The sequence below is a fragment of the Ailuropoda melanoleuca genome, chromosome 14, assembly GCF_002007445.2.
Source record: "Ailuropoda melanoleuca isolate Jingjing chromosome 14, ASM200744v2, whole genome shotgun sequence".
Lineage (NCBI taxonomy): Eukaryota > Metazoa > Chordata > Mammalia > Carnivora > Ursidae > Ailuropoda > Ailuropoda melanoleuca.
Genome location: NC_048231.1, coordinates 30,395,966 through 30,420,284, shown reverse-complemented (window position 1 = coordinate 30,420,284; position 24,319 = coordinate 30,395,966). Strand labels below are relative to the sequence as shown.

The following is a 24,319-nucleotide window of genomic DNA, read 5'->3' as shown; positions in this document are numbered from 1 at the left end:
GTTAACCAATCCCTCATGACAAGAAAAGTGTTAAACAAAATAGAAGAAACAGTAATTCATACTACCACCCACCTCCATAGAGGATAGTACCATGTAATACGTACTCAGAAGTTGCTCGTCTCTCTGTTTTCTCCTAGGCTGCACATACGTAGCATTAAAGGAATCTGTGATAAGCAGGGAGGGTCTGCTTAGCATTTCCAGGGAACATCCATTTAAATGGCTATAACAAAGTTGAAGAAGAGGAATATTTTATTGCACTTCAAATAAACTGATTATCTTACCTAAAAAATTAACAACTTTCTGTTATAAGATTTTTCCTTCCCTAACTATAAAAGGACACATGCTCATTAACAGGAAATCTAGTACGTTAAAAAAAAAAAAAAAAAAAGGGAATATTAAGATCTTCCAGAGTACTATCACTCAGAGAAATCAATATAATATTTTAGTATACATCCTTCTAAGCATACAAATACACTTTCCTATGCATATATATATCAATGTACTTCATAAATCCGGCCTCATGTATATGCCTCTATATTCAGTTTTATTCCCTGGTTTTCTCCCATGACACTAAAACTGGTTTCTAAATCTATTTTTTAACAATTGTAAAAACCTCCTACTGTGTATTTTATTTGATCACTTCCCATGTTTAGGTTACTTTTCTTGCCATTGTAAATAATCTCAAAGAACATTTTTGCAAAAAGCTTCAACTGCATTTCAGACTGTAACTTTAGGACACATTCCTAGAAATTATTTACTACAATATACAATTTTGCTAAATGGCTTTCCAGAAAGATTTAACCATTTTCAGAAAGCTCTCCCTTTTCCAGAAAGGTTCAACCAGAAAGAATGAGCAACTCACTAAATATTTCCTGGAAGAACACTACCATTTAAAAATCATTTTAATAATATTTAATTTTAGAAAGAATTACCATTTAAATTTTTTGACTTTTATAACTTTCGTCCATTTTGTAACTGGCATCTTTTTGATTGGTTAATACCTAGTCTTATACACGTAAGCCTTTAGCCAACGTGCTGCAAAGATTTTCCCTACTTTAGTGTTCTTTAGTTTATTGTGTCAGATGTTTTGAATCTGTATATAATCAAATCTATCAAAGTTTTCCTTTGTGACTTTGTCCCTTGCCTTTATACTCACAAACTCTTTTTCATATCAGAAATTAGACTCACTCGTATTGTTTCATTTTCTATTTAATTCCAATCTATCTGAAATTTATTTGTTATGTGGTAAAAAAAAAAAAGAAAAGAAAAAGAAAGAAAACACCACCACAAACTTTTTATCAAAATGCTTGAATACCATTTAATTTACTCAAATATCCATACTGCCCTCATTAATCTGTGATTACAAGAGCCTAAAACTTATTAGTCTTATGTATTTCTAAATACACAAAAGATCTTGAGGCTACTGTAATCTCATACAAAATAACCATGAACTTAATGTACAGAAATTACAAAAGAAGCCTCTATGAAACTAAACACCAAAACAATTTTATAGTAATGCTGTGACTACAAAATGAAGTATTTAAAATTACAACTACTGTGTCCCCTTTTAAAAGGAGTCTGACTTTAAATATAGTTATATCATAATTACTAACTTTACAAAATAAAAAAAAGCCACCCACAAAGTCGCTTTAAATACCAGGTGAAGTAGCATAGAAAATATAAGTTTACACAGTAAAATTAATCTCCTTGCAACATCTCCAGGGAGATGTCTGTTTTACAAAATGGATATTTACATGTCAATTTGTAAAATACATTATCTCTTATATCAAAGTTTCCCCTTACAATGCAAAAAATTCACTATTTGAGGCTTTTAAGTAGTTTTAGATTTCTAGTTAAAAAAAAAAAAGAACTCTTTAATTTTCCCTCCAAAGAACAAAACAAGAGCAACTGCATTTCCATTAGCTTTTGTCTTGATATACCTACATCTCCCTCTTGTGGTTAAAGTCAACTGCGTAAACAATTTCTTCTTCTCCATCTTTGACTATTTTCCATATTGTTCCACCTATCATATGACCAGCGGGCAGAGGTGTGATAGACAAGCCATGTCCTTTACCTATGTCAATAAGATAGTGACAACACTCAGATTTCTTTTACAAGCCGAGAGAAAGCTTATTTATAAACTACTTTTAATATCTAATATATGCAGTGATACAAAATCCCAAAGTAAAAAGGCAAACTGTGAAAATGCAAGTCTCACTCTCCTGTGCCCCACCTACTCCATTCCCTCACTGTAGACAAACACTCTTGTTTTGTTATGAAATCTTACATATGTGTTCATAAACTGAAATATTACAAAGAGATTAGATTTAAAAGCCAGTGCCCTATTAAATTACTTAGTATGAATGGATAAATTTGAACATTTATATGGTACACAATCATCAAATGTTTCCATTTTTGCTAACCTCTAAACTGACAGAGTAACAATTCAAATCTCACGGTAAAAAATGTAGCCTATGTAAAAAATGAAGTACAAGCCAAACTGCTGTGACTTTACTTCTTGACGAGATCATCAGAGTCCGCCGTGGCACCAGTTTCTCAATTTCGACGCAAGCCTTCGTACTTAATACATCTCTCTCCATACGTGAGAAATCTATACTTAACAGGGGACTTTCTGACCTCAATAAATAATAAACTTCTTAATACCCAATCCTAGAATTCAGTTATCTTCTACTATGCTGCCAGGGCACTGCATTTCCTTCAAGACTTCAATCACTACATTTAGTCATCTGAGCCCCTCACCCTAACCGTGTACTTCTAGAAAGAGGGCCTGGCACGTTACCTGTGCCCATCACATACAGTGAACACTAAATAAGTCTTTCCCAAGTTAAATGTGAAAAGGCTTCAGCTATTAACATTGTGTTAGTATTTAGTTTGGAATATTTGAAAATCCAAATGACTTGGGAGAAGTTCAGAGTTCCATATCAGAACATGCTAATCTCTTCTTTTTCAGACCACAGGGCCTATGATTTTTACTACCAACACCCCTTGTACTTTTCAAAGTCGGTTAAACCCCATTTTTTTACCTTTCAAATTCACAATCTGAGAGAATTTTAACTGTTGTATTTTATCAAAGGCTGCATCCACATCATCTAACGTAAAGAGTGTAAAGTCTTCTGTATTGTGTCGAGACTAAAAGAAGAACACAAATCAGAGGTCGAACATGATCACAGCAGGAGTGTAAAAAGCGTTTTTTAATTGCTTGAGTTACCTGGTAAAGATCATACATGAACATCTGCCCCATTTTATAAACAGGAATGGTCGCGTAGATAGCACAGTTCAGACCCAACTTCCCGACGGCGTATGGAAGGGCACCGAGATGAAGGGGATCGGGGTGGGACAACAGTACCGCATCAATTTGGTGAACGTGCCTAGGAAAACATGATCAAAATGCCTTCTCAACTTCTCCAGTCTTGGGGTTTTTTTTATAATAATTTTTTATTATGTTATGTTAGTCACCATACAGTACATCCCTAGTTTTTGATGAAAAGTTCCATGATTCATTACTTGCGTATAACACCCAGTTGCACCATGCAATACGTGCCCTCTACTACCCATCACCAGTCTATCCCATTCCCCCACCCCCCTCCCCTCTGAAGCCCTCAGTTTGTTTCCCAGAGTCCACAGTCTCTCTTGGTTCATTCCCCCTTCTGTTTACCACCCCTTCCTTCTTCCCTTTCTTCTTCTACCAATCTTCCTACTTCTTATGTTCCATAAATGAGTGAAACCATGTAAGAGTAAAGACTAGGCTGGGGTAAAAGAGCAAAAGAGCTAAAATTATGATACCTATCAGTATGAGTTATTACTACCCCCATCCTGCGTAGATACCAAAAGTATGGTATGTGTTGCACAAAACAAATGATGTCTACACACATAAAAAAAAAAAAAAGAAAGAAAAAGAGAACCAATAGATTCACACATAAGTTGATTTTGAAAGGCTATTTCACATACTATTAATTAAAGTTCAAGAACTCAACTTGAAATTTCAGAAATTGTTAGGGAGAATATATTTAAATGGCCACATATTTATTATGGATTTTTGCCTCTGCTTTTTACCACGGTGACTGACAGCACATTCGCTATATGGAAACTTTAATTAACAAAGCATATGCTCTCACGGACGAAAGAAATTAGAAAAAAAATGTCTTGCTACAAGTTCTAAGCTTTTACATATTTAAGTTCTCTTTCCTTCCATAATTAGTATAAAACTACAGCATAGCTGGATTTTTCTTTGATGGATTAGTATCCTTTTGTATTTTATGGTCATTATTCTGGGCACCAAAGCTCAATATGGAGGATGAAAAGAGACAGAAAGTAAGCTAACGTGATCTCATGGCAGACCTTCCACATGGAGGGTTTTTCCTCCCTTCAAATTCTTATACCCTTATTCTTCTATAAAATTACAGTGCAAAAATCTCTACTGAGATCCATTAGCCAAGTAACACTTAACATTTTGCTGAATTTCAATAAACACAGCTCATATTGAAATCAAAACTTTACAAATGGAAACAGTCACTGGCTCTTCGGCGTAAGTAAAACTAAGGCTTTTACTATAAATTAAAATAGAGCAAAGAAAGCAAACACTGTGTATCATCAAAATGGTATTACAGTGTAGAAAAGAGAAGCTGAGTTAATAAAAGTCTAGATATATGAAAAGTAACTTACTTCCTCAGGGAATCTATAATATCCATAGAAAAGTGCTCATCCCAGCCACAGTCCAACAGAAATCGAAACTCATCAACTTGCAGAAGATAGCAAAGAGCAGACTCTTCTTGAACCCCAGAGAGGGTAGTTAATTTGATAATAGATGTCATTTTGATCCAAAAACAACCAAGAAAGTCTTTTCAAAAGAAATAAAAATATAATTAAACATACATCATAGTCTAACAAACATAACGTACAAATTAATATTATAGCAAGGTTTTGTTTTTTTTAAGATTTATTTATTTGACAGGAGAGAGGGAGAAAGAACACAGGCAGAGGGAGCAGAAGGCCAAGGGAGAGGGAGAAGCAGGCTCCCTGCTCTGCAGGGAGCGCAATGTGGGGCTCGATCCTAGGACCCCAGGATCATGACCTGAGCTGAAGGCAGACGCTTAACCCACTGAGATACCCAGCAGCCCCAAGTTTCTAAGTGGGCGGAAATTCTATAAACACAGAAAGGAAACACTGTTTTTTTAAGGTTGGTCTCCTTATATTTTTCCAGAATTTATTTTTTTTAATTTAACATTTTTAAAAAATATATTTTTATTATGTTCAGTTAGCCAACATACAGTAACATCATTAGTTTTTGATGTAGTGTTCAACGATTCATTTGTTGCATAACACCCAGTGCTCATCACAACACGTGCCCTCCTTAATACCCTTCACCTGGCTACCCCATCCCCCCCCACTCCCCTCCCTTCTGAAATCCTCAGTTTGTTTTTCCCAGAGTCCACAGTCTCTCAAGATTGAAAGCAAACACTTTAAAGAGCTATTTGCATCATTGCTAAGGTTGAAACTACAATCATGATCTTACACACTTGCTTACAATGAGTCCTTCAGTGGCTCCCCAGTGTGGCTTAATGAAAAGCAGTAGACTTTAGAATCAGACAGTTTCAGATTTGAAACTACTACTAGGTGGTTCTAAGCAATTAATTAACCCTTCCTCAGTTAGATAGCCCGGCCTATAAACATGAGTATTAATAATACACATAAAAAGGGTACCCGGCACAGTCAAGCATCCAACTTTTGGTTTCGGCTCAGGTAGAGATCTCAGGGTCATGAGACAGACCCTGCATTCGGCTCTGTGCTCAGCACAGAATCTACTTAAGACTTTCCCTCTGCTCCTCTGCACCTTTCCCACTCCCCCCACCACCCAGTGCATGCACTCTCTCTCCCTCTCTCTCTAAAATCAATCAATCAATTTTATAGGGCACCTGAGTGGCTCAGTCGGTTAAGCATCTGCCTTCGGCTCAGGTCGAGATCCCAGGATCCTGGATCTAGCTCTGTGTGGGGCTCCCTGCTCAACGGGGAGCCTGCTTCTCCATCTCTTCCCTGTTCGTGCTTTCTCTCACTATCTCTGTTACTATCTCTGTCTCTCAAATAAATAAAATCTTTAAAAATAAATAAATTAAATCTTTAATAATAATACACATAAAAAGGATGCTGGAAGATTTCAAATAATATGTAAATTACCTAGAAAAGAGACTACCAGTTTCCTCAATAAATATGATGAATTAGGGGCGCCTGGGTGGCACAGCGGTTAAGCGTCTGCCGTCGGCTCAGGGCGTGATCCCGGCGTTATGGGATCGAGCCCCAACGTCAGGCTCCTCTGCTATGAGCCTGCTTCTTCCTCTCCCACTCCCCCTGCTTGTGTTCCCTCTCTCGCTGGCTGTCTCTATCTCTGTCAAATAAATAAATAAAATCTTTAAAAAAAAAAAATATGATGAATTAATGAACTCATTCTTGAAGGTGAATTTGTGCTTCCTTTATTTTTATCTGTAATGGCAATGATTTCATTGCATTACAATGATTAGCTTTCATGTCTCTCTCTCTCCTATTAGACCAGTGGTCCTTAAATAAATAGTCCCCCTTCAGAATCTGATAAAAAGCTCTGGACTGTTCCTTCTCCTATGGGTCGTCAAAAAACAAGTAAGGTGCACATACACATAGAAATCCACATACTTTTTAAGTGTTGAATGTTAAAAACGCTTGTACTGTAAAGTAAGCAACTAAAAAATAGAGTTAGAATCTTTTTTTTTTTTTTTTAAGATTTTATTTATTTGTCAGAGAAAGAGAGCAGGAGCAGGGGAGAGAGGCAGAGGGAGAAGCAGGCTCCTCGCAGAGCAAGGAGCCCCATGTGGGACTTGATTCCAGGACCCTGGGATGATGACCTGAGCTGAAGGGAGACGCTTAACCGACTGAGCCACCCAGGTGTCCCTAGAGGTAGAATCTTATGTTTGCAAATCCTAAAAGAGAACCTGACACACAGTAGATGCTCAACATATATTTGATGGAATTTATGTTGGGATGCCTACTGTATATATTTCAAGAAGATATAACATGAACACATCTATTGGGATTGAAGACCTAGAATTGCATGCTATTAAACAGATGTTACAAACACATTCATTAGCAAAGTACAGCCCCAGAGCAATACTTCAGATCTTAGCTCCTTGAAGTAAATTAGCCTTCCCTGGCTAACTATGCAAGTAGGAGAGGTCACACATACCTGATGATCTCCTACCAGCTGCCCAAGGTCCTATCAACAAGCTCCGGGAAACTGTCACCTTTCATGACAGGCTGTCAGGAGACCAATCCCAGCACATCTTGCATTCTTTTTCTCCCCAGACACAGCCAAAGACCCAAGATTCCTGGGTTGTCCATTATCACTAATGTGCTCATCTGCCAGTCGCATCCACTCCTCTACTTTCTATCCCTCCCAAGTCCTTTCAGTACGCCCTCTGGAACGAAGCTGCTTACCCTCACCCGTAACTGCACCTCTTCCCTGAAGGTTCTCTTTGCCTGGCAATCTTCACAGAAAGTTTCTCCTGCAGCAGTCTCAAGGTTTTTTTCCTTGTACCCCTGTACCTCCGAAACAAGACATGTGTTCCTTGCTCCTCACTGCAGCTTCCAAACCAGATCTTCTTCCTCCTCCAAATATGCCAAGGCCTCCCAGCTCGTTCACGATGAGCCTTCCCGCTTTCCTCCTCACTGCTAGAATCAGTTAACCGGACCTCACTCACTGAGGACTTCAGTTCCTGACTCTGTCCTCATCAGTAACTTCACTACTTACTGACTCTAGTTCCCTGACTTTCTCAATTCCAATAACTTCATCTCACTTCAGCTCCCCCACCACCATGGTTAGGCCCTGGACCTCATCACCCCTGAGGTGTACCATTTCCAAATGGTCACCTTCTGGCGTCTCCTGCTCTCACGCCCGCCTTGCTTACTCAGTAACCCCACTGCGAAAATCCTTCAGCCTCTCCGAATCTCTACTCCACTGACCACTCTTTCACCCTCTCCTGTCTCCGTTCGTGCCCTTCCTGTTGATCCACAAGCCATCATGAGTATCTTGAAGATCAAGTATCTGGCTGCTCTGTTCCTTCCTTGTACCGCTTGGCAAAACTCCAACCCCAACTGAATCCTTCACTTTGCCTATTCCAGAAACTGAATGTTACTAGAGAAAAAACAATCCCACGACTGTGCTATTTGCTCTTTTAAATTCATGGTCAAAAATCTCAAATGGAAAAAAAATATGTATGTATATCAAATGGGCACTAAGCACTACCCACCAATCTGAGTTTTTGTAGTAGGCTATCTCTGAGACTGATTTCACATCGCCCCTTCTCTGCTCAAGCATCATGCATCACTCCCTCCACCCTACTCTCAGCTGACAATCTCACCTCATTCTCAATTAGAAAATAAAGTCATCAGATAGTAACCCATTTTCCAATCCCAACTCTATTAACATATCTGCGTGTACATTGTTGTGTCTCTGATTACATGGAAACAATAGCCCTGCCCTCATCCAAGGCCAGTCCCCAGGAGTACTCTGGATCCTACTCTCATTTTTTTACCTTCTAGAGGACTGAACCTCTTCAGTCATTCCCTCTTTTCCCTGCATCACCCACGAATCATTGATGTACCACTCCTATTAGCATACACAGATCCTCTAAAATTTCCCAATTAAAAGAACCCTCTCTTAATCCTACAATCCCCCGCAAGTACTTCATCGTTTCTATGCTCCCCTTTCACGGCAAAAGTTCTCAGAATACGTGTCCACAAATGTGTCTCCACTTTCTTGCCTCCCATTCAGACTTGCAAAGCTGGCCTCTTTCTCCACCAGCCCACCAGAAGTGCTTTCATCAAGGTCACTGACCAACCTCTATGCAATTTAAGCCAATGGGCATTTACTTCTCTGGCCTCAACTGGGAGAAATCATAGCAGCATTCAGTAAAAGTAAGTGTTCAGCCCACTTGAAATGCTCTCCTCCCTTGGCTTCTTTGTCAACCCTCTCCTGGTTTTCCTTGTATCAACCTGGTCACTCCCCCATCTCCTCTGGTAGTTACTTTCTTTCTTCAACCTCTAAATGTGGCAGTGCTCTTCAGTAGGACTTCTTTTTTTTTCTTTCCAGGTAATCTCACCAGTTCCACAGCTATAAATACCATCTGATCTCTGATGGCATCATCCTTGAATCCTTCACTTTGTATCCCACATAATCTATCAGTAAGTGCTACATTTTTACCTCCATCCTAGTTCTCGAATTTTCTTCTATCTCCACTATCACTAAGATCTCTAGCTAGTTTCTACATTTTTTTCCCTGCCTCAAATTTATTCTGAGATGATTTTCTAACAATCCTAAAGTCCTTCCCTGTTACATCCTGTGACATCATTCCATTTCCTTCAAAATACTTACTGCTCTCTATACCTGCTATTTATTTACTTGCTTTGCCCACCCCCATCTCTCCTCCTCATCCCAGCACTAGATTATGGACTCCACGTCTATTTTGGTCACAGTTATCCTCCAATGCCTCCATAATGCCTAACACATAATGAGGGGGGGTGGTCAATAAAAGTTTCTTGAATGACTGAAGCATGACAAGTGTCAAATGAGCTTTGGACCCTTTCCACACCATTAACCAGTAACCTACTTATATGCACTTCCCCTTGCTTGGGAGAGCTCTCTTGAGTGCAAGACCAGGCTTGATCCATTTTTGTTTCCTTACTATATTAGCACGTTTTAAACACACAGCAGTTGTTCAGTAAAGAACTGATGAAACAAATAAGTTAAAATTAAAAATATATTGACTTGGCACGTTCCTATTTGTAAGGTATGAAAAATACAAAGATATTAATTCTCCATTTGATGAAAAACATTTGTAAATACAATTCTGGAAAGGATCTAAAAAAAATGCTCCCTGCCGAAAAGCTTTCTGTATGACAATTATATTAATAATGGCCTAAGAGAAACTCTGTTTTACCCAAATTCACCTTAACTTCCCCTTTCTTTACTTAGATTATGAGCTGAAAATACAAAAGATCTTGCAGACAGAAGTGAATGAGTTCATGTTAAAGCTTTCTGCACACAGACCCAGATTTCAAGAGATGAAAAGATATTTTTAATATAATTGCTCATAACATACTAAAGTTGTAGCTTTATTAGACACATTCATTACTTACTGATATCTCAGTTGTATATAGGATGAAACACCATGAATTCAAGGGAAGAGTTCTTTATAAATCTAAAAAATAAAGAAATGAGAGTCTGATGAATGTGGTATAACAGATTTACCTCTGTTTTTAATTACGGTGTTTAACTTCTGTCTTGCCATAAGATGAACACCATGAGCAGCAGCAAGGAGTATAATAAACGGTCCTTAAAGAAATTTGTCATAATTTTAGGAAGCCAAAGCTTACATAAAAAAGAGATAATAAAAGGATAATAAAAGACAAAAATAATAATGTACCAAATTGGTCCTAATCAGGAGCTAAAATATGCAGTTTAAGAAGATTTTAAAAACTGACATTAGCTTATGTTATTGAGAATCATAAAAGAGGTGGGATCTTAAATTACTTGTTAAGGATTAGAAGGACCTGAGTAGAGAGAGACAAAAAGAAAAGGTATTCAAAACAGGGGAATAACATGATCAAAGGCACATGAAAACTGACAAGAGTTTTAGTGGAAAAACCAGCCGGGCACACTTTCATATAAGCAAAAAATGAAAGAAAAGGCCTAATGAATAGAAAAGGGACACATAATGGAAGGTCTTGGACTCTGGACCTAGTTCTTCAGGCAACAGAGAAACATTTTAAGATCCATTACAAAGTAAGATGATATAATACAGGAAATTCTGTATATTAGGAAAATTAGCTGGTGTGTATGATTGATTAGATAAGACAGAGAAAGGAGATAAAAAGGAAGAGTATTTAGCAGACCACTTCCTCCTTCCAACTTTGCTGGTTCTATTTTGAAACTAAATTCCTTCAGCCTCAAATATACTTTAGAATTCTATGACATGATTTCATTAGTCCTTATCTAAGTAACCAAGGCTTGAAACTCTACATTTGATTCCTTCCTTACTTCTTCTTCTTGAATAGTCTGTTACCAACTCCTGATTATTTTTTCCTCAAAATGCCTCACCTGTGTATCATCCCCTTTCCCTTCCTACCACCAGTACCTTAAAGTAGGGCCTCGTTGGCTTATATCTGGATTTCTCTATTTCTCTCCCTCCATCCTTTCCTCCCTTCATCTCAACCTAAACATTACTGTCAGATTAATCTTTAAAAACACCCCTCCACATATTAACCCTTGCTCAGAAATCTCTGAAGGCTTCTTACTGCTTGAAAAAACAAAACCCTGAATGTCTTAACTGGCAATGGAAGGCACCAGCAAGCTGCTCTGACATCACTGCTCACCACTGTCTCAAGGCCCACCTCAAACCGCATCTCCTTAACAAACTCCTTCATCTAGTGTAGACTAGTCTAGACTACATCGGCTCTGCCCAACAAAAATAAAATGCAAGCCATGAATGTAATTAAAAATTTTCTCATAGCCACATTGAAAAGCTTTACAGGTGAAATTAATTTTAATATACTTTATTTAACGCAACATATTCAAAATATCATCATTTCAGTATGTAACCATGATTAATTATTGAGATATTTTACATCACTTTTCATACCACATCTTTGAAATCCAGTGTGTATTTTATATTTACAGCACATCTCCAATCAATCTCACCACAATTTCAAGTGCTCAACAGCTACCTGCAGCTTGTGGCTACTGTAACAGCACAAATCTAGACTCTCAAATCAATGCTTTGTACTGCACAGCCTTGTGCTCTGCCACTCCTTAAGGTGCAGGTTGGCACCATTCTATTTGTACGTACATATCTGAGGCTTGATTTTAATGATATCACCAACCAGTCAGTCTCCTGGACCAAAAACTCTGAAGTCACCCTCCGTCCACCAAACTGCTGCCGTCCGTTGAATCCTAATTGACATTTCAGAAACGTCTCTCTCACACCCTTCACAATCCTATTTCAATTGAGGCAATCTTTACCTTATGTCAATGGCTACAATTTCCTTTTATCTGGTTTTCCTGTGTTCTAAATTGATCCTCCATACAGCTGTCAGAGACCACCCTGAAAAAACAAATACACTCATGCCCTTTCCTTGTGCAAAGTATGCACCTTCCACCAAATTAATCTGAACTCCTCAGCTGGAAATCAAGGTCCTTCACAAGTTGTTCTCAATCTCCCTCTTCCTTCGCCACCCACCTTGTACTGCATGCTCAAGCACATTCATCTTCCCACTGTCCTTCAGTATGCCACAACTGCTCAAGTCTCTGCATCCAGGAGTGACCTCCTGAGCCTCGTAAATTCCTTTTGACCCTTCAAGACCCAGCTGAAATATTTATTCCTTTATGAAGCTTTTTTGGCGGCCTCAGGAGGGTTTTTTTATTTTTCACCTAGCACAAACTGAGCACCAAGAGTATTTGCTGAATGGATGTTGAATGTATAGGCGGAGGGCAAAACCGATCATCTTTGTAACCCCAAATTCAAGCACAGCACTCAAAGCAACATACGTGTGTGCTTAAAGAATGAACCCGAACCAGATCATCAATTCCTTCCGGACGGACACTACTTCATCTCCATTACTTCTTAGGGTTACTTGCTCTCTCAATGACCTTGCATGTTGGCGACAGCTAAAGGGAACTATGCAAAATCCAAGGGAAAACGAAGGAATCTGGGTTGGCCCTCGAGCTCACGGAGTCCAAAAAGTCTCTTCCTGGTCAGTTCGGAAGAGAACTGCTTTCGTTAAAAAAAAATCACAGGGGTTGTAAGATAAAAAATTAGGGGATGGGCAATTGATAACTAATGTTCGGCTGGTGACAGGAGGCCATACGTGCCGGGGTTAAGGCTAGTCGGCCCTCCTGTTCACCTAAGAGCAAGTAAAACATAGTGATGGAAGCGCTCGAGGGCAAAGGGGGGCTGGAGGGCTGGGGCGCGGGGAGCAACGGGGGGAGTGGGAGAAGCGGAAGGCAGAGACCTTTTTAATAAGGCACGGTAACATCTTAAAAGGTCCCTGGAATCGACTAAGAAAAAAAGAACGCCTACTTTGTGCCCAGTGTTTGGCAGCCTCGTGGTCTCTGAGGCCAAGACAACGGAAGACCCCCAGCGAGGAGGCTAAAAACACGTCAACCACGAGGGCCAAAGGCGCCAAAACTGGCGTCGGATTAACTCCTCCAGCGCCGAGACTGAAAGGTCACCGGGAATCGGCAAAAAAGGCGGAAGGAGAACACAGGAGTGAATCGTACGGACTGCCACAAAGGCCGGGAACTTTAGACCCACGGAGAAATCACTTCTCTGTCCCTCGATGAGCACTTCTGCCAGGCCCGGCCAGGACAGTCGCCGCCGAAACCCCAGGAGCACATGCCCAGCGCAGACCCGGACAAGGTGGAGCCAGGGTCTCCCTGAGGGCCAAGGACGCCCCCTCCCCCATCCAAAGTCTCACTCCTTTCCTCCGCCCTCACTTGCCTCGTCAGTCCTCCCCCAACGCCGTCCACTGCCCTTCCTAACCCCTAGTCGAATCCAGGTTCAAGAGCGAGAAAAGCTGATGCTCGCTCAGCAGCGCCCGTGACGACCAGCCAGCAGAATCCCCCCGATGGCGGCCGCCATTTTGAAACTGGAGGCGAGCCTCTGAGGCGGGGAAGGCCCAGGGCGATACCATCTTCCGGGGGGGTGGGGACGAGCCTGTGGGAAGGAGATGGCACTTACGACAATAAGTCTCGTCACCTTGCGCCGAAGTCTTATTTTTAAAAAATTTATAATGCGTGAAAGCTAAAGTAAGTACGGGAATAGTCCAACATCGAAAGGAAGAAGAGGTATGGTTTCGCAGCGACACCCCTGTCTTCGAGCGGGCGTGGCGAATGGCAGGTCCCAAGGCCGCAGCTTCCGCCGGCGCCGGTGGTTGGGCTCGTCGCTGCCCTTGGTCGTGGGGTCGCTTTTGGCACCAAGGGCGCAGGTGGGTCCGGGGTCCAGGAAGGCCCGAGGCGCTGCGGGTCTCCGTTGTGCCTAGGGTCCACCTCTAGGGAAGCCCTCGGCGGCCGTGTCTGTAGGCAAGGGGTGGTCCGGAGCCCCCGGGGCGTGCGAGCGGTGGGGAGGGAAATGGGGGTTTCTTCCCGTGGACAGCTGGGCTCACGTTTCGCACCTGGCGTCTTTTGGAAAGGGTAGTGGGAGGCTGTGGTTATTGGAAAACGACTGTAGCAATCACCCGGTGACCGCCCCTGGCTGGACCGGAGAGGAGACAGGACGGGATCACGCTCCTAGGCAGGAAGGAAGGCGCGAGCATCGCAGATTGGTCCAAGTTTCAGCGTTCTGTCTCCTAGTTGCTCAGGGTTGGAAACTAACCTCTTAGAAATCGCAAACCCTCTTGAGCCGACCATTCCACACAAAAAAATAACTTTTTAAAAACGTAATATTTAATTTGTACTAGGTTATCAAGACACGGCGCCAGACCTCAAGGAGTTAAGTTTCTCCATGCATCCAGCACTGCTTTTCATAGATGATATGTGTTGTTCCAAAAAAAAAAAAAAAAATCGATCTAAAATGCTGTAGGGACCAATTAGAGATTAGGACTTAATTTTGGAAATATCTATTCATTTACATTTTACAACGTGAATTGACTTACAAAAATACTAGATACAGTTTTCTTTTAGAAGTTAGGCGGGAAAAATCGGGTTGAAGAAAAAGTAATGTTAGGAAAAATAAGATAATGCTGAGTGAGGTCAGTCTAAATGTTTACCTCTATAGTTAACCTTAACAGACAATAAAACACAAATGGCTTGGACCAAGAAGGCAGACTGCCTGAGTGTTAATCCCAGCTCCGTCACTTACTGCATCTGTGACCTTAGGCAAGTCGATTGCCCCCGGATTTCCTTATCTGAAAAAAATATGCCTACCTCACTGGGGACATTAGTGAATACACACATAATATTGTGAAGATTAGATGAGTCAGTGATTATGAAAAGCAGGAAGAACTGTACCTGACAGTTCTGTAAGAGCTCTTTCTAGAGCTAGGCAAAAAATTTGGAACATATTGGTAACAAAGGGTGATCAGTTGTGTGATTCCTTGAGTCCATGAGATAAAAACTTCTAGTTTTTGTTAAGAGTACCATAGCAAGTCCCAGTTCTGAAGTAAAAGAAGGATTTTTCATGAGTCTTATAAAGAAGACACTAATGGGGCACCTGGGTGGCTCAGTCATTTGAGCATCTGACTCTTGATTGCGGCTCAGGTCATGATCTCAGGTGAGATGGTGCCCCACATCTGTGCTGAGCATGGAGCCTGCTTAAGATTCTCTCTTTCCCTCTCCCTTTGCTCCCTGCCCCCTCAAAAAGAAAGTAGACACTGATAGGTACAGTGCCCTCATGGGCATCCATGTGGATGTCATTCTTCATCCAAACCTCGGCTTGTTTCATTGTATCTTGTCCTAGGATCTCACTGCCCTTTGTCCATCAGATAAAGCCCCCTATGGTCTTGGGCTCATGACTAGAGCTTGTCTATACTCCCCCTCCTATCCATTCTCCAGGAAATCGTTCTAGCTCACTTCTTAGGTCCATAAATCTTTGTCCTCCCCAGTCATTCACTCACAGTAAAATACGAGGACAAATTGTATTCAATGCTGCTGCTCCCGAAATCCATTAAATAGATTATACAAGTGTAATATGAAATGTCTCTGGGCCTAAGATTTGTCATTTACCTGTTAGTGATGGAATCATGGTGGCTGAACCCAACTCTGGATTTTGAATATACAGAATCCTTTTATCTCTCAGTCTTCCCCTGCAGAATGTATGTAAGAGCCTATGTGCAGCCAGAGTCTCAGGGGCTTATGTCACCTCTTCTCAGATTCTCAGAGTAAAGCCAGACAAAAGTAGCTGCTTGCCCTGTTGGAAGAATGCCAACAATAATGGCTTATAGCCCACAGGTGGCCATGGGCTTCTTGAGAACAGTCTTGGACTTAGTCAGCAAGCACTTATGTTTTTGGTTAAAATACAAATAGTATCTGACTCACCTGTGCTGAGGGTTAGGCTTGACCCCTCTTAAGAAATGTGAGGAACTTGAGGACAGGTGACAGAATACATGACCATTTGACTTCTACAGAGACCTGTATTGTCTAGTATTGTGCAGTTTCGTGCTTTCAAAGTTAACGTTAGTTGATTAAGGCATGTATTATTCCTATGCTTGACTGGCCCAAATTTATTAAACAAGTAAGTGGCTAATTTGGTGGGTACTTGGTTAGATTCACAAAAAGTGCTTCAGAATCTAAATGCAAGTAATGTTAACTTAGGGAAGGCACAGTGCTAAGAGAGCCACCATCTCCTAGGAAATAAGGTTGCCCAAGAACTATTTGCATCAAATCAGCTAACGAGTTCTTTGAGCTGTAGGTTTTTCCAATCCCACCAGGAAGGAGGACCAAAAGTCCCTATTTTGTTTGTTTTAAAGATTTATTTATTTGAGTGTGAACATGAGTTGAGGGGGGCAGATGGAGAGAATCTTGAAGCAGACTCCCCGCTAAGTGGGGAGCCCCACCTGGGACCTGATCCCACAACTCATGAGATCATAAACTGAGCCAAAACCAAGAGCCCAACACTCAACTGACTGAGCCACCCAGCACCCCCACCCCCCGCCGGCCACTGAGAAGTCCCTGTTTTGATAAAGGCTCCCCATATTCTTTTGACATACAGTCAGGTTTGAGAATTCCAGCTACGACGGTAGACTAAAACTTTAATGAATGCCTAAACTATAAGTTACATATTTTAAATAACTTGGTAACTTTACATAATTTTCCAGACTGGTGATATTCAGGCTGAAACCTGCTGTATGTAATATTGCACTTTAGCAAACAGAGTATAGCATAATTGCACAACTATTAACTTCATGGTCATTTTCTAGCCCAGTGCCTTTGGATAGTGACGAAGGTTGAGAAAAAAGATTTGAAATGTTTAAGTGTGAGAACCAGTGCCTTAGGAGAGGTGGGAATCTGTCGACCTAACCCTGGCACACTTTAGCGTTGAGCAGTTTTGTTGCCAGCACTGTATTCTCTTACCAGGGTGTTGTCATATGCCTTCTCAGCCGTTGTATATGATGTGTTCATCTTAGATTGATGTGTTGGCAGATGTATTTTGATTTCATCTTTAGGTACAAATTTTTGGCAGAAACTGACAATTCAACTATGTATTTTTTAGTTAAGGCAAATTTATTTTCCATATGGTGATTTCTAGTTCTGTTCCTCCTCCTCTACCTTTTAGAAACCCTTAGAACTTTAAAGCCCTTAAGTACCATAAATATCAATTTGAGAAGAGGTCTTTTAGAGAGGTATTGAGATCTAATAGAAAAAGATCTTTGGAGCAAAGCTGAGCTTGAATTCTAGCTTTGTACCTCATACCTGTTTAGGTTAAGCTGTTTTCTAGTCTATAAAATGAGGATAATAATAGTTATTTCATGTTATATATAAGATTATATGATGGCTCTGGTACCTAGTAGTCATTCTATAAAAGTAAATTCCCTTCTGCCCCTATCTTTTGTAAAATCTTTGAATTGATATTGAGATCTACCATGACGTTGTTGAATGCGGTTGTTTTTTAAAATTTCTCTCATTTCCTTTAAAAAATTAGTTTTCAGCTTTGTGCATTAGCAGTATTGTAGCTAATGGGGTTTATCTGAGTCACAATTACTGGTAATTGAAAAATTAGTTGTCAATAATGATAGCTTAACTAAAGAAGTCTGCTTTTGGCATAATAGTATAATTATATTTGTTTTAGCATTGTAAGAGGCTCTAAAATATTTTACACATGTGTAAAAATTTTAAATTAATAGTAGGAGGTACAAATATTCAGCTTCTGCAGGTAGAATTTTTTTATACTCTCCATTTTGCTTACTATACCATATCAGATCACTAGTGGAGCTAGGAAAAAAGTTAATAAATTGATGTTAGTGCACTGCAATTTTTTTTTTAAAGATTTTATTTATTTGACAGAGAGAGAGAGAGACAGCGAGAGGGAACACAGGCAGGAGAAGTGGGAGAGGAAGAAGCAGGCTCCCAGGGGAGGAGCCTGATGCGGCGCTCGATCCCAGAACGCTGGGATCACGCCCTGAGCCGAAGGCAGACAATTAACGACTGAGCCACCCAGGCGCCCCAGTGCAGTGCAATTTTTATACTAATCATCATCACCTGTATAATTGTCATCAAGTATATTTTAAGTTGTACACTACATTCTGATGCCAGGCAAATTTGAAGAGGCTTACTATGCTTTTAACATCTGTCTCCTGTATTCAAGGCTATCTTCCTGTTTCAGATGCAATTTCTCAAGATATTTCAAAGGCAGTTATATTTCTTATAATTTTTCCCCCTAGCACTCAGGATGAATGTAATTCAGATTGTTCGTGACCACTGGGTACATATACTTGTGCCTATGGGGTTTGTCCTTGGATGTTATCTAGACAGAAAGAATGATGAAAAGCTGACTGCCTTCCGGAACAAGAGTTTGTTGTTTAAAAGGTTAGTTGGGGTACAGTTTTTTTAAACGAACAATTAACCAGCTTTTGGAAGTAATTCCTTTTAATATCCTATGTGCAAAAATAAACAGAAGGTAAATTTTCCCCCCAAGGACTTATATTTAAGTTATATTATTTTGCAGCATTAGTTGTTTAATCCTTCTGCAAAACTGTATGGTTACCTTGGGAATGCCAACAAGTCTTCAGTTTATGAACAGGCTATTTCAAATGTTTGAATTTGGGGGGGCAGGGTTCAAGGTGCACTGTAATACAGAAACAAAGTTTTAAACCAGCTCACCAAAGCCTTTAATATAGCTTTCACATATTATCATATATTATCTTGCTTAAGCCAGACTGTAGCTGAAATCTATGGTACTAATAGTGGCTTGGTGCTGTATTCACCACAACACTGTTTGAGAGCTTTAGAAGCGGTGGATGAGTGATCAGAAGGCAGCTGGCAGCTGCCTGGTCCCACTGTGTCTCTGGAGATGGCTCTTTGGGCAGCAGAGCTAGTTAGCACGATAGGGGTCTGCCACTGGCTGTGCAGCTAGGTGGGAAGAAGCTCAAGGGATCAGAGGCTTGAGCAGCATTCACCGTCATTCACTGGAAAGGAGGTTTATAGTTAAGGATTTCAAGAAAGATAAAATGAATCAGAAAGGGTTTAGAAAACCTCAAATGAACTCATTGAGAGGATAATAGCTTTCACACAGACTAAGAAATTGCAGTTCCTTAATCTGGAAAAATGAAATCGAAGGGATGGTAAAAGTTTAAAATCATGAGAGAATAGAATGAGTATGTTGAGTCTATATAAAAATTTTAATGGGTCAATTTAATAGAATATAAAATATTGAATTCCTAGTCTTCTGACTCCCCCCCCCCATAAAAGTTTAATTTGTACTTTTTCCTTTCCTTCCGTTTTAATTTCCACACAGGGAATTGAGACCCACTGAAGAAGTTACCTGGAAGTAAAGGCCGTGACTGAATTACAGAATGTTCACATTTTAAAAATTAGGAGAGAAATAAAAACACATTCATTATTTAATTTGAAGTGTGATTCTTTTTATGTCGAAGCAGTCTTCCACATTTCAAGTAATAGGCACACTTAGCTTAAAAATAATTATTGAGGGGCGCCTGGGTAGCGCAGTCGTTAAGCGTCTGCGTTCGGCTCAGGGCGTGATCTTGGCGTTCCGGGATCGAGCCCCACATCAGGCTCCTCCGCTGGGAGCCTGTTTCTTCCTCTCCCACTCCCCTGCTGTGTTCCTTCTCTTGCTGGCTGTCTCTCTGTCACATAAATAAATAAAATCTTAAAAAATAATAATAATAATTATTGAGTACTTGATTGTGTACATTGATGTTAAATTTACAATTAGCATTTCATTTTCTTTTGAGACCATAGTACTATTAAATCATATAACCAATTTTTTCCTCAGATATTTTTCAGAATATTTTTTTCAAACTGTGTGCTTTAGACGGATGATACTAGCAGAAAATTTTAGTGACCTTGAGTTTGGCAAAGATCTCTTAAATGCAAGACATAAATCATGAACTAGTTTTAAAAAATTTTGTTCTTCAAAAGACACTTATGAAAATGAAAATGCAGCCATAAACTGGGAGAAAGGATTTGCAAAATGTAATACACAACAAAGAACTTATATCTAGAAAATGTAAAGAACCCTTATGACTTAAAAAAAATTATTTAGTAATCTCTACACCCAGTGTGGGGCTCAAACTCACCATCCCGAGATCAAGAGTCGAGAGCTCTTCCAACTGAGCCAGTCAGGCACCTGGACCCAGTTTTTTAAATGAGCAAAAGAATTTTGTTTAAGACTTTATTCATTTATTTGAGAGAGAGAGAGAGAGAACACAAGCAGGGGCAGTGGGGGCCAGAGAAGCAGCCTCCCTGATCAGGGAGCCCAATGCAGGGCCTGATTCCAGGACCCAGGGATCATGACCTGAACCAAAGATTAATGGACTGAGCCACCCAGGCACCCCTAAGCAAAAGATTTTAATAGATACTTCACAAAAAAAGAGAGGAGGATGGTAAATAAAGCACATGAAAAGACCCCCAACATCAGTAGTCATTAGGGAAATGCAAATTTAAGCCACAATGAGATACCACTACACACCAATTAGAGTGGTTAAAATCAAAAGACTGATCCTATTTCCAGTGTTGGCAAGGGTGCAGAGCAACTGGACCTCACACACTGCTGGCAGGAATGTAAAATGTAGCAGCCAGGAGTTGTACCACTTTGGAAATCAGTTTAGTGGTTTCAAATGAAAATAACACCTCCCGTGTGACCCAGCCATTCCATTCTGAGGCATTCGTCCAATATAAAGAAAAGCATATGTTCACACAAATACTTACATGAATGTTCGTAGCAGCTTTATTTGTAATAGCCAGAAATTAGAGCTAACCCAAATGTACATCAACAAATAGATAAATTGTGTTAAATCCATACAGTGGAATACTACTCAGCATTAAAAAAGGAATGCTTTATTGCTGATGACAATGATGAATTTCAAAATAATTATCCCGGATGAAAGAGCCCAGACAGCACACACTTTATGGTTACATTTATGTAAAATGTTAGACACACTGTAAACTATAGTAACAAATTAGGGGTTGCCTGGAGGAGCAAGGTCCAGAAAGGTGTTAGAGGTAAGAATTACAAGGGGGCACAAGGGAATTTTGGAGTATAGTTTTCCATTTTTTTGCTTGTGATGGTTCCATGTAGGCATTCATGTCATCTGTTGTATTCAACTACCTCATCTCGGAAAATATTTTGGTTTAGGTAATACTGAATTTCGGAGAAGTAAAATTAGAATAAAATACTCCCTAATTGTCACTGATAGGGTCTTTGCTAACGTAATTAAAGATCTCCATATGAAATCACCCTGGGTTAGGGTAGGACCTAATTCCAATCATTGGTACTTATAAAAGCAGAGGACAGAGACACAGAAGAAAAAGTCCACATGAAAATCAAAGCCAACGCTGGAGTTCTGCAACCACAAGCCAACTAGTGACAGGAGCCTCTAGAAGCTGGAAGAAGTGAGAAAAGGATTCTCCCTGTGACTGTGGAGCATGGCCCTGCTGACACCTTGGTTTCTGACTTCTGGCCTCGAGAATAGTGAGAGAATAAATTTCTGTTGTTTTTAGCCACCATGTTTGTGATAATTTGCTGCAGCAGCCATAGAAAATGAATACAAGCACATTTTTTTTCTGAATAATACATCAAATAGTTTAAAAATCAAGAATAAAACTGTAAACCGTGAAAAGTCTCGCTCTCACCCCTGTCTCCTATTTGCCTAGTTCTCGTCCCATCTCAAACGTGTACATAACCTCTGGGTTTCCTGTATATTCTTCCAGAGATTTGTAATATATACAAACAAAAAAAAATAGATACACGTTTCTGTACACACACACTTTCTTTAAAAATAAATCAGGAAAAAATGGTTTGCGTATTTTTTCACTTCATGAGACCATAATTTATTTCCCCAGTAAGGCCACAGTTCCTTAAGAACATACATGGACTGTTTCCCCAGTACAGGAGTGAGGACGGCATGCAGGGGCATTCAGTAAAGGTAACTAAATCCTACCCTTGAGCACCTGGTCCTCACTGGTACTCTCCATTTCCTTATCTCCTGCTGCCCTTTTGTTCCTCTGAGCCTGCACTCACCAAACCCCCAGTAGTCTCCATAGCAACACAATTTAGTGGACTCCTGTAAGTCCTTATGTTCTAGACCTCCTGACAGCAATTAACATGGATTCGTGAAACATTGCCTTCTCAGGGCTTTGATAATTTTACAGTCTCCCACTTTTCCTCTCTTCTCCTTGACTATTCCTTCTCTATCCTCAAGGTTCTACTCTAGATCCTCTTTTCAATCTCTTCCTTTTCCCCTAGGTGACTTTATTCACTTCTGTGAATCACTCCCCATTCTACAGCAAAACCAAGCCCCTGAACTCCAGACCATTTATATAGAAAGACAGATTATCTCCACTCATTACTTGTCTTACGTATCATAGGTATTTCCCAAACCTTGCCCCTTCCTCCAGTATTCCCTATCTCAGTGAATACTATCCCTGCCACAGTGGCTGCCTAGGGCAGAAACCCAGACATTATCCCTAACAATTCCGTGTCCCTCTCTTTCCATTCTCACCAAGTTCTATTGAGTCTCCCCACTTCCTAATTATCTCTCAAAATGGCCTCCTCTCCACTGCAAGTCATCACTCTAGCCCAAACACCATCATCTCTCCCAAGACTCCTTCCACAGCATCAGCTCTTTTCTGCAGCTAGAGTGATCTTTATAAAATGCAAATCTGAGCGTCTCTTCTTTAAAAACTTTATATAACTCCCCAACTGTCTTTAAAAAGCATACCTTCCTTAACCTAATTTCAAGGTGCAAAATCCGCTTCTTTCCTACTCCTTCAACTTCATCAAACCCCGTCACCCACTTTACTAGACTTTTCAGTTCCCCCAACTCACGCTTCCTCTTCAGGGTCAGAAGGCAGACAATAACAAGGTGTCTGTATTTGGACCCCAGCAAGGGCAACTCACTAGTTGACCTTGGACACGGTTCTTCTCTTAACCTCCCTGCACATCAATGTCCTCATGTGTAAAACAGGGATCATAACAACACCTACATCAAAGATGGTTATATTAAATTCGTTAATATATGCAAAGTAGTTCAAAAAGAATACCTACCCTACAGTAAGCTCTATATAAATATTAATTACATTTTTACACAAGCGCTAGGTGTTGGGGGATGCAATGATGTCTTAATCAGGCTTTCAGTGGGGTAGGAAGGGGAAAATATTAAATAATTATATGCAGATATGATGACCAGACAATACAAAGTGGAGAGCATACAAGAACATAGAACCCAGGCGCTCCTTTTCCAGACCCCTTAATAGCCTAAAAATCCATAGCAATGGGTGGGAAGCTGAGAAGTTCCTCCAGACGGTAGGTGGCGCTGCAACCCCGCCCCCCCCGCCGGCCAGATAAAGGGATATGGGAGGACGCGCTACAAAGGTCACGTGTGCTCGCATTTACCGCCCCGGCGTTCACTCGCTCTTCGTTCCACGTGATTCATATCCTCCGGGATGATTGGTCTGTACGAGGCACGTGGGCAGGGGCGGCTCGAGGCGGGGCGGGGCAGGGTGGGAGGAGGGGTGGGGCCGAGGGGCGGGGCTGGGGGGGGGGCCGTTGGCTCCAGACAAATAAACATGGAGTCCATCTTCCACGAGAAAGTGAGTGTCCGCGTTCGGGGGGGATCTGTCTGCCGTGCCGTGGCTGCGGTGGGGCGCGGTACCTTTTCCTCCTGGAGCGCTGGCGGGGGCCCGAGTCGCCCCCATCCCACTCTTGCCGGGCGGAGCAGCTTGATAGGAAGAAGAGCTTCACCGACTCCCCCACCGCACCCAGTGCCCCAGAGGCCAGTGCCCGAGGAGTCCCGGGCCGGGGACGCCGGCGGGCTGGGAGGGAGTGAAGCAGGGCCGGGGGCGCCGTGGGGCACGGGAGAGGGGTGGCACCGGATGGGTTAGCTTCTGCGCTTCCCTTCCACTTTCCGTGGGATTCGTTCTCCAGTCCCTTCTCCTCCACTCTCCCTAGGTTTCTAGCTAGTCACCTCTTGGACAAGTCCCTCGACCCTTCCCAACTCCACCCCACACCCCAGTCCTACTCCTGGCAGAATTAACTTTTCCTTCTCTGGGCTCCTCAATTCGATATTGGAGCTTCCCATACACTTAGATCTCTGGGGTTGTGTTCTC

At 41.0% G+C, this 24,319-nt stretch overlaps 3 protein-coding genes and 1 pseudogene across 11 annotated transcripts in view; 3 read left to right on the top strand and 1 right to left on the bottom strand.

Moving 5' to 3' along the window:
- The window catches only part of CPSF2 (cleavage and polyadenylation specific factor 2), a 32,941-nt gene extending 19,248 nt beyond the window's left edge, over positions 1–13,693 (bottom strand). The window contains exons 1-7 of one of the 3 annotated variants that reach the window (XM_034642380.1): positions 13,539–13,693; positions 10,180–10,241; positions 4,684–4,858; positions 3,230–3,389; positions 3,045–3,150; positions 1,945–2,074; positions 105–220 (exon numbers count right to left, since the gene is read on the bottom strand). In XM_034642380.1, coding sequence (XP_034498271.1) covers positions 105–220; positions 1,945–2,074; positions 3,045–3,150; positions 3,230–3,389; positions 4,684–4,832 — 661 coding nt within the window. In that variant the 5' untranslated portion in view covers positions 4,833–4,858; positions 10,180–10,241; positions 13,539–13,693. Of the gene's footprint in view, positions 1–104; positions 221–1,944; positions 2,075–3,044; positions 3,151–3,229; positions 3,390–4,683; positions 4,859–10,179; positions 10,242–12,278; positions 12,515–13,352; positions 13,517–13,538 lie in introns of those variants that run through there. The other 2 variants (XM_034642382.1, XM_034642381.1) reach the window with 2 other exon arrangements.
- On the top strand, positions 13,666–19,597 carry NDUFB1 (NADH:ubiquinone oxidoreductase subunit B1). The gene is made up of 4 exons (XM_019809646.1): positions 13,666–13,692; positions 13,863–14,025; positions 18,415–18,559; positions 19,488–19,597. The coding sequence occupies exons 1-4, from the start codon at positions 13,666–13,668 to the stop codon at positions 19,522–19,524; spliced, it is 372 nt and encodes a 123-aa protein (XP_019665205.1). The 3' UTR covers positions 19,525–19,597.
- On the top strand, positions 17,681–17,809 carry LOC117796226 (annotated as a pseudogene).
- A 4,118-nt stretch (positions 19,598–23,715) lies between the features above and the next one.
- ATXN3 (ataxin 3) overlaps positions 23,716–24,319 on the top strand; it is a 35,112-nt gene continuing 34,508 nt past the window's right edge. For 5 of the 7 annotated variants that reach the window (XR_004620101.1, XM_019809647.2, XM_034642084.1 and 2 more), the window contains exon 1: positions 23,717–23,803. Coding sequence is in view for 6 of the 7 variants with exons in the window: in XM_019809647.2 (XP_019665206.2) it covers positions 23,780–23,803 (24 nt within the window). In the remaining variant the exon portion in view is untranslated. Of the gene's footprint in view, positions 23,804–24,319 lie in introns of all 7 variants that reach the window. The other 2 variants (XM_034642083.1, XM_034642086.1) reach the window with 1 other exon arrangement.

Excerpts from the sequence above, each read along its gene's own strand:
- NDUFB1 (XM_019809646.1), top strand. The coding sequence starts at position 13,666 with ATGGCGGCCGCCATTTTGAAACTGGAG. Across the intron at positions 14,026-18,414 it reads TTTTGGCACCAAGGGCGCAG|CACTCAGGATGAATGTAATT; the intron begins GTGGGTCCGGGG and ends TTTTCCCCCTAG. Across the intron at positions 18,560-19,487 it reads AAGAGTTTGTTGTTTAAAAG|GGAATTGAGACCCACTGAAG; the intron begins GTTAGTTGGGGT and ends ATTTCCACACAG.